This window comes from Centruroides sculpturatus, unplaced genomic scaffold, assembly GCF_000671375.1.
Source record: "Centruroides sculpturatus isolate CEXI.00-Female unplaced genomic scaffold, Cexi_2.0 scaffold147, whole genome shotgun sequence".
Classification (NCBI taxonomy): Eukaryota; Metazoa; Arthropoda; class Arachnida; order Scorpiones; family Buthidae; genus Centruroides; species Centruroides sculpturatus.
Window position 1 is genome coordinate 132,514 of NW_019384357.1, and position 9,734 is coordinate 142,247.

Consider the following 9,734-nt stretch of genomic DNA (forward strand, 5'->3'; position numbering starts at 1 on the left):
GCATTTGTTATAAATTCGCATTTCTGGTCAAAGTTGAAAACTTCGCTTCAGAATTATGACAACCATAAACGACGAGTTGAACTCTTTAACGTCAGAAGATATAAAACACTTTACTGTCGCCCAGTTGAAAACCGATTTACGTTTGCGGAATCTTTCTCTTGCTGGAAGCAAAGACTGTTTAATTTCTCGCATCGTGGATGATAATATAAAAAGAAAACAGCAGGGAAATTTAGACGAACTCGCTACTCTTAGGATGCGATCGAGTGACAAAGATGACGACGCTAAAATAATTCCTGACAGCGCGCAGAATTATTAAAACAAATCCAACTGTTACAAAAACAAGTCGAAACCCTAAATAATCGCAACGATACGCCACAAATTTCTGCACCTACTTCACAACTGGATCCTAATATTGCCGCAGTCCTGACCACGCTAATGGAATCCCAAAAACAGACAAATAAATTCGCCAAGTACTATTCAAATCACGTCAACTAATGACACGGCAAATTCCATTCCAATATTTCGTGGTGATATGATTGACAATGCGCTCGAGTGGCTAAAAGAGGTCGAAAGAATTTCAACATTGGCAAACTGGACTGATGAACTCAAATTGACTAATACTATCTCACGTCTCGCTGGATCTGCTAGAAATTGGCAATTAACTCAAGGTAACTGTTACAATAATTGGATAGAATGGAAAGTTGCCCTTACATCAAGATTTAAAAGACGTATTACTATGCAAGGATTTTTAGCTTATCAAGCTGATCGGAAACTAAAAAGGAACGAAAGCTTGGTTGATTACATATATGCCAAAGACGCTCTCTTGGAAAAAGCTCCTTTTACTATCCCACAGCCAGATCGAATTTCAATGATCATTGGTGACATCACTGAAGAAAAATGGCAGATTGCCTTAGCTACACAGAACTCTAATACTGTCGAAGAGTTAATTGACAGAGCAATGGAACTTGATGCAATTCGAAACATGCAGTACGAATATAAATCACGCCAGCCTTACGGATCACCCCCATCACCGAAAATTACACCAATATCTTCTAATCCGTATAATGAACAACTTCGCAAGTATAACCCTGAAACCGATGATCTTCGCGATATCATCTGTTGGAGATGTGGAACCAGAGGTCACGCATCGTTCATGTGCAGTTTACCGCCTCCTCAAAAAGGTTCACCAATTGCTCGCCCAAAAAATTCACCGAGTCGTTTTGAAGAAATTCAGAACCGTCAAACGAACGATTCTTCTCAGCATATCGAAAACACAACTAATCCCAATAATTCGTCACCACTTGGCGTTACAGGCCCAAAGTTTACAGATTTACGTCGCAATACTAAACGAAATTCAGCAACACGACCAGAGCCTAAAAGAGCAAATGACTCTAACTCTATAAACTGCATTAAGACCGATATAAAAAACGTGCCTTAATACCTGCTACCATTAACAATCAAACCGAAGTTCAAGCACTCTGTGATCCATGCACAGATATCACAGTTATTCAACAATCGTGCGTTCCACCTGATTGTGTCATTCATCCGTGGACTGATAGTAAATTACAAGTTGTTGATCACGAAATAAAGCCCATAGGTTGGATATCCTTAAATATTAAGATTGGAAACATTGATCATCTAATGCCAAANTAGCTTCAAATTCCGTCTTTAGTCCATAACTATTTAAAACATCGTTTTCAAAATAATGTTATCCAGACAATATTATAGTTGAGTATGTCACGTTACTGACGCATTAACATAACTAATGCATTAATATAAACAATAATGTTTGTTTAGGGCTTTAGGCTGTATACTTATACATATTACAGATCGTTCAATTACTAATAATAATAGCACTTCTCTCTTGGTAGGAGAATATAAAACTTTAAATCTTTTTATGTTTAATTTTATTCATAATTTTACTTCGTAACATTACAGTATCACGTCTTTATGGAAAAATTCGTTTTAAAGCAACATGTGAGGTTCCAAAAATGGGTTGAAATTAAACATTTATTATAGTAATTTGGTAAAACGAAACTATAAAAATCGTCCATTGTTAAAAACCGATCGAAGATCGGATTAGTTGTGCTAGTCATATGAAANTGTTATAAAATAAAAAGTTTACACTCATTTAAAATAACTAAAACAGCCGTACAATACTTGACTGTGTATCGACATACATAATTTACATATTTTGATACTATTTATATATTAACGTATAATTAAATATTTGTACTGTATCTATAAGTTTCTTTACCATCAAAATTATTTTCATTAAATAATTTACAAGGTTTCATTCTATTCACCTATTAAATACTTGTATTTAGTAGATCAATAGGTAGAGAGAGACTCTTGTAAATACCTTAATATTCTTTTCACGTGTCAATTTTTAACACAACGTCGCCGGAAAGTAATAAAATAAACGAACTGAAATGAAAGAAAGAAAAACTGAATTACAGTTACGTATTATAAGTGCGTTAATTTATGACGAAACAGTAAAGTTTTCATTAAATATAATACCGAGAAACTCACTTATATCAGATCGGTTTTCCTTTTTTATTTTGCATGATTTTTCTTTTAAGTTTGTATCACGAAATGTTAAAAGTTTAATTAATTAACATGTAACACTACAACTTACTGTATTTTATCACACAGGAAATGCCAAAATGCGAGAAGAATCTATAATTGACCACACGAAAGTTTACCCGTACTAACCCAATTACTTAATTAAACCTGACGTCACACGTGTAGATAGATAGACTGTTTTAGTATGTCACTCCGTATCGTCGTTTGATAAGGAATAATTGTTCGAAAACGAGTTATATCAGTAAAATAACTATTAATATTTGGTAAAAGTTTTACTGCTGATTTGACGATTAAGCAGATCTAAATATAGTAATTTATTTGTTTTTGTAATTATGCATAAATTAAGATTATTTTTAACACCGGTAACCCTAGAGATAATTGCTGATGTCTGATCGTTAAAATAGCTTTCTCCTTGGCACACTTTATTTACTGCGTAAGTATTTTCTGACTATTTTGTTTTAAAACAATTACAGTAATTTTGTTTTGAAACACCTCAATCATTAGAAATAAGTAAATTAATTTCTGTTATGTAATTTAAGTCAATTTCAGTTAAATAGAGTGTATATAAATCGAAAAATACTACACTGGTATATCTGGGCGTATAAGAAGCTTCTTTGCTTTTGTAATCAAACTACATTGGTGTTTAACGTGTTAGACTTTATGTGAATCGTAATTTAAACAGTAAATATTTTTACATATTTGTAAATTTGGGGGGTTTAAAGTGTGTAACGACAACTATAGACTGTAACTTCGATATTATTTTATTACTTTATTATTATTTATGTTAAATGCATACTTTAAATTTTTGTACTAATGTACTTTAATTAATAATACTGTACTATAATATAAATAAATAATAACTGTTACGCTATTGAATCATAACAGACTATCGAGACTTATAATTACGTAAGTAACATAATTTATTAATATATATACGTATCCATGTACAGTACATTATATTGTCCTGTTAAGGAGTGCGTATTTAGGCTATCTTTTGTAAATGTTTAAACTGATAAAATGGTTGTAGATAAAATACTTGGTAGACGTTCTATCCGCAGCAGCAGACAGAAATTTATTTGAATTGTTAATTTCTTAAAACGTCGAGATTAAAATCATATAAAACTTATCACCCGTGTTTTTGCATTCGTAACCGCATTAATGACAGACAAAGAACCAGTACTGAGATGTTTTAGACGCAGATATTTATATTTTTAATAAGAATTTATTTATTAATTCACTTTGTTCTTTTTCTCTGTCTTATACTTTGATTGTTCTAATCTAAATCTTAGACAATGTGGTCAGAAAATTATTCTTTTGTATTACTGAAGGACAACACGATTTATAATTTAGAGCTTTATCTACATTACAACTTTCTTTAATATGATTTTATATTACGTACATTTTTACATCGATTTATTATCATATGCAAATAATTCATATCACTTTAATTTTCTAATTCGCATTTAAATTTTAAAGACTTACTTAAGATATAATCACAAATTACAGTGTCATTTATTATCAGAGTATCATATGTTACTATTTTATCATTATCATATCTCGCTATAAAGATAATTCTATTTAACTGTACTAGTTTATTATCTAACTCTATCATACGTAAATATTGAGGCCTATCACTGTGCCTATACTTTTCCATTATTTTGTCTGTAAATTTTTTTACCGACATAAAAATAATTATTATCAATTCAAAATAATTATTATCAATTCAAAATTATTATATTAATTCCTGAATTATTTTTAAATTTATTTTTATTAATTTAAATATTGAAGTACTATTTTATTCGTTTATGCCTTTTCTTAGTTTTCTGTAACCTGAAGAGGGATGTTGTTTTAGAAAAGGAAACACCCGAAATGCATATCTACAATAAATATTAGCATCTAAAACATCTTAGTATTGGTTCTTTGTCTCTGATTAATGTAAAAAAAACTGGTGATAAATTTTATATGACTTTAACTTTGAAGTTTTAAGAAATTAACAATTGATTTTAAATAAATCGCACCATTAATATATTTATACATATAGAAGTATACAAGAAATTTATTTATTTATTGTTCATATAATACTGAACAATAAAAACTTGTAAACGTGTATTTCCTCACAATTTATTTCCATATTATATGTAAGAACTAAAATTAAAGTTAACTCCGAAAGAACTTCCCTGATAGGAAGGAATCCAGGGATTTCAATCGCGCTTTAATATTGTAGGTTCGTTGTTGTGAAATTAGAATAGAAATTCTTTAACCTCGTGGTTAAGGCCGCGTAGATTTTTACGGTGCAAATCGATGAGAAATTTGATTTTTACCTCAAATTAGTAGTGGATTTACCCTGTACTGTCTATCATTCACATTTTTCCTATTATCAAACCCGTGTACGTCACACTTTTGCTGTTAACAGTAATAGTGTCATATCACCCTTTCGAGGGAAATTTTTGAATTGAAATAACGTGACTTCCGGTTTGCATCGAAAGTTCGTATATAGTTAATTGGGACTCGTGCGCCTAAGCTTTCCATGTCTGGTCTCGGCTTTCGTCTACATAACTTCGTTCTGGAGATTAAGGAAGGGCAGACATACAGACGGACGACAGTGGGAATTGATAGGTCTACAATTTTTTTGAATTCCAGCCCAAAAACTCATTCTCGGACTTCAATTTCGTTATGGGAGCAACTGCTAAAGCAGATAATCTATCGACCCTTTTGCTATTCTTAATCAATTTATCTATTAAAAATAGGCCAATTCTTTCATTATTTACGATAAAAACCTAATTCTGTTTATCTATAAAAAAGTTTAATAGGAAATATCTGTTCAAATAAATGTTATAAAATATACATGTGTATTAATTTAAATATATTTAAAGTTTTGATAATTACTAAAATTAACGTTACTTAATAATTGTCGTTAATAGGGAAATGAAGAAATCAGGCCGTTTATTTGATATTTGAAATAATTACGGGGTTGTTTGTATTTGTTATAGGCCTAATCTCTGATTTTGGGTGAAAACCATACAGTTTGAATCCATTGCCATAGAAGGAGAAATTCCATCAAGCATGAAATAAATAAAATGCCACGAAATATTATTCTTTACCTCACACGTAATAATCTTAGAATTAATGCGTTTAAAGCATGCTATACAGTTAGAAAGTACTGTACTGTACAATTTACTTTACTGTACAACTGTACTGTACAGTCGACGACCCTATAACACTGTTGATTTTTCCGTTTTATATGAATTCCATGTTGTACGAGTCACTTAGATTTTACAAATACGTGAGCCGTTCACAGCCGGCACACGTATTTGTAAAATCTAAGTACTCGTACAACATGGAATTGTGCAGTTAGTTAGAACGCGTTTTAACTAGTTGAAACTAGTTTATACTGGATGTCTTTGTTAAAACCCGTTTTGTCTCTTAGGTCAGGGAGTTCAGGATAGGATCAATGGTTCTCCTTGATGTAATCCTCTAGAAGTCTATAAGTTATCCTGTATTAGAGAAAAAACTAAAGTAAATTAACGATAAACGCAGAAAGATCAATGCTCCTAAACTAGTACAATAACAAATTCTGATCGACTGTATTAAAAAGCTTTCTCGAGGTCAATAAAAGAAGTATATAATTTTCCTCGTTCCCTCAAAAGTGATATTTGAATGAGACAAACCAAAATAAACAAATTATATTCGACGCCTCTATTTTTAATAAACGCTCTTTGGAGAGGTGTAACAATATTAAATTTATTCATCCAGACCCGGAGGCGATTTGCCACAATAGTTGGGAAAAAAACCTTTATAGTTGAAAAATACGCTAATTATAGCAATTGGTCTATAATAAATTGGCGTCTGCCTGCTTTCCACTTTATAGGTCATCCTTAAAGCGATTTGTTTCGACGATAAAGAGCAACTGGGCCAAAAAAATTAAACATGTTCAACGTATCTATTAATGTTTCTGTAGGAAGGTACTTTACCATTTCGTTCCTTGTTATCGAAACCAGGGGCCTTAGATGATTTTAATTTTCTAATTACAGTTTCCAATTCACTCAAAGTGATAAGATCGTCGAAAAGAAGAATATCATTACCAAAGCCTAAATGAAAATAAATTACTGTGTTAAGTTCAGCGAAATACTCTCGAATAATTCAACTAATCCGAGGAAGATATAATATTTTCGCGTTGTTTCTTAACTCGAAAGTTATTAACTAATGACCAAAACTCTTTGGTATTTTTAATTTTCAATAGTTGTGAATTCATTTTAGCCAAAAATAATTTTTTCTTCGCTTTACACGGCAAGTCGTAAGTTTTATTTAATCTGCATTATTCATCCGATAATTTTTTACTTTTATTTCTACGAAACATTCGTAATAGTCGATTCTTTATTTTGGAGCTTAAACCATTGTTTCTCGAATGATAACGAAGAAATATTTTTATTAACAATTCCACACGGTAACTCCGCGCATCTAACAGAAAGGTCCTGTTAACCGAGATATATAACCAAGTGATCAGAGATAAATATTCAACCTTTCTTGTTTTCATATATAACAAATTTTTGGAAGATTCCGAGTCAAAATACTATCCATCGTAAGTTCAAACGATATTGAAAAATCTAGTGTATGGGAAACTGTAAGAACGAGACCCCTATACGGACGACCCAATTCGATTTTTAGCTAATTGTTCATATAAAAATAAATCCGGGTTAAGGTAAGGAACCGTTTTTAGGAGTTAGTTAATCGAGTGTCAGCGAAAGCAACTACATCATAACTTTGCAAAAAATAAATAAACTCTCGGTCATTCACTGTCAACTCCTATGTTCCTCGACAGTTCCGAGACATTCTCATTACTAAAATTTTCTCAATCTCATTGGCATTTGTTCCAATTAACCCTTTTGGCTAGAAAAGTTTTGATCTCCAATTCAATCGATTCTAGATTAAATTGAATTTATTATCATCGGTTCTCACAAATGTTCTTTTATTCAGAGATTTAGCTTCTGCAAAAAGAGACGATTTATACGACAAATCATCGAAAATTGTAATGCGCGAGAAGAACGACGATTCCCGAATAAATATTATTAAGTAAATATTTCTTGAGAAGATAAATGAGCAGTTGAAAGAAAAAATGACTTACGTCACTTTTCACGGACATTGAAAAATTTACACTTAAATTACAGTTTAAAATTACTGCGGGTTTATCGTTACCCGTTGGCACGCGCGTGCTCCGTCAAATAGAAATTACGCGCGCTCGATCAATTAGGCACCAAATTAAAAAATTAAGTAATAAAAATTTAGCGTCGAAAAGCGGGTATTTTTACTTTAATCCAGTTTTACGATATGTTTGTAGTCGAATTTAGTCAAAAAATAAATTTTGTTATAATTTTGTTGACGATTTTAATTTTTTAATACTAGAAGGTAAGTAACATAAATTACAAACTGTCGTGTTTCATCTTCGCTCCCGTTCAAGTTTATTGTCCTAGACTCGNGGTTGATTACATATATGCCAAAGACGCTCTCTTGGAAAAAGCTCCTTTTACTATCCCACAGCCAGATCGAATTTCAATGATCATTGGTGACATCACTGAAGAAAAATGGCAGATTGCCTTAGCTACACAGAACTCTAATACTGTCGAAGAGTTAATTGATAGAGCAATGGCACTTGATGCAATTCGAAACACGCAGCACGAAAATAAATCACGCCAACCTTACGGATCACGCCCGTCACCGAAAATTACACCACTATCTTCTAATGCGTATAATGAACAGCTTCGTAAGTATAACCCTGAAACCGATGATCTTCGCGATATCACCTGTTGGAGATGTGGAACCAGAGGTCACGCATCGTTCATGTGCAGTTTACCGCCTCCTCAAAAAGGTTCACCAATTGCTTGCCCAAAAAATCCACCGAGTCGTTTTCAAGAAACTCAGAACCGTCAAACGAACGATTCTTTTCAGCATATCGAAAACACAATTAATTCCAATAATTCATCACCACATGGCATTACAGGCCCAAATTCTACAGATTTACATCGCAATACTAAACGAAATTCAGCAACACGACCAGAGCCTAAAAGAGCGAATGACTCTAATTCTATAAACTGCATTAAGACTGATATAAAAAAGCGTGCCTTAATACCTGCTACCATTAACAATCAAACCGAAGTTCAAGCACTCTGTGATCCATGCGCAGATATCACAGTTATTCAACAATCGTGCGTTCCACCTGATTGTGTCATTCATCCGTGGACCGATGGTGAATTCCAAGTTGTTGATCACGAAATAAAGCCCATAGGTTGGACATCCTTAAATATCAAGATTGGAAACATTGATCATCTGATGCCAAAAATTGGAATTTGCAAACAACTTCCATTTTCGTTAATCCTAAGATTCGATTGGCAACAACAAATTCAAGCCAGATGCATTTACGATCCTAATGGCTCATTATGTATCTCTACACCATCCGTACTTCATCTATACGAATGTATTCACGCCTCTATAAACAGTATCAGCTGTATTTCTTCAAATGATATCTCATTACCGCCATTAGATGATGTTACTTTACCAACAGTAGTGCCAAATTGTTCTAGTCTCCAAACGCAATTAATTCCAAAGTCCACAAGACTATCAGAGGAACAGCAAATTCAACTCGATGCCGTTATTGGAACATTTGCCGACGTCTTCTATTCTGAAGATGACAACATTGGATTGTGTCCATACGTGGAATTCACAGTAGATTTACAACACGACAAACCCTTAGATGCCGACCGTACCGCCTCACGGAGCCCGATCGCCAGTTTATGAAGACTCAGATTCAAAAATGGATAAAACAAGGAATTAGTCGCCCTTCCCAATCGCCTTACGCAGCGCCTGCCTTCATTGTGGAACAGCCCTTTCATGAAAGTACCCCAAGAAGAATTGTAGATTTTTCACGCACGATTAACAGTATCACCAGGATCAACCCTCATCCGATCGACCGAATGGAAGATGTTATTAAACGCACAGTAGGTAAACTCTACAATTCAAAGATAGACGTCAAGTCTGCATTTAACACAATTCGCATAAAAGAAAGTGATATTTACAAAACTGGTTTTGTTACTCCCGACGGACATTTTGAATTTCTTCGCATGCCATTTGGAGTTACCAATGGACCATCAACGATG

The 9,734-nt window shown here is 33.0% G+C and overlaps 1 protein-coding gene across 1 annotated transcript; it reads left to right on the plus strand.

The window, feature by feature from the left end:
* Positions 1-532: 532 nt before the first annotated feature.
* On the plus strand, positions 533-1,438 carry LOC111640061. Its single transcript, XM_023386072.1, has one exon. The coding sequence runs from the start codon at positions 533-535 to the stop codon at positions 1,436-1,438; it is 906 nt and encodes a 301-aa protein (XP_023241840.1).
* Positions 1,439-9,734: the final 8,296 nt, after the last annotated feature.

Bases quoted from the DNA above. Each gene is read 5' to 3' on its own strand.
- LOC111640061 (XM_023386072.1), top strand. From the start codon at position 533: ATGATTGACAATGCGCTCGAGTGGCTAAAAGAGGTCGAAAGAATTTCA.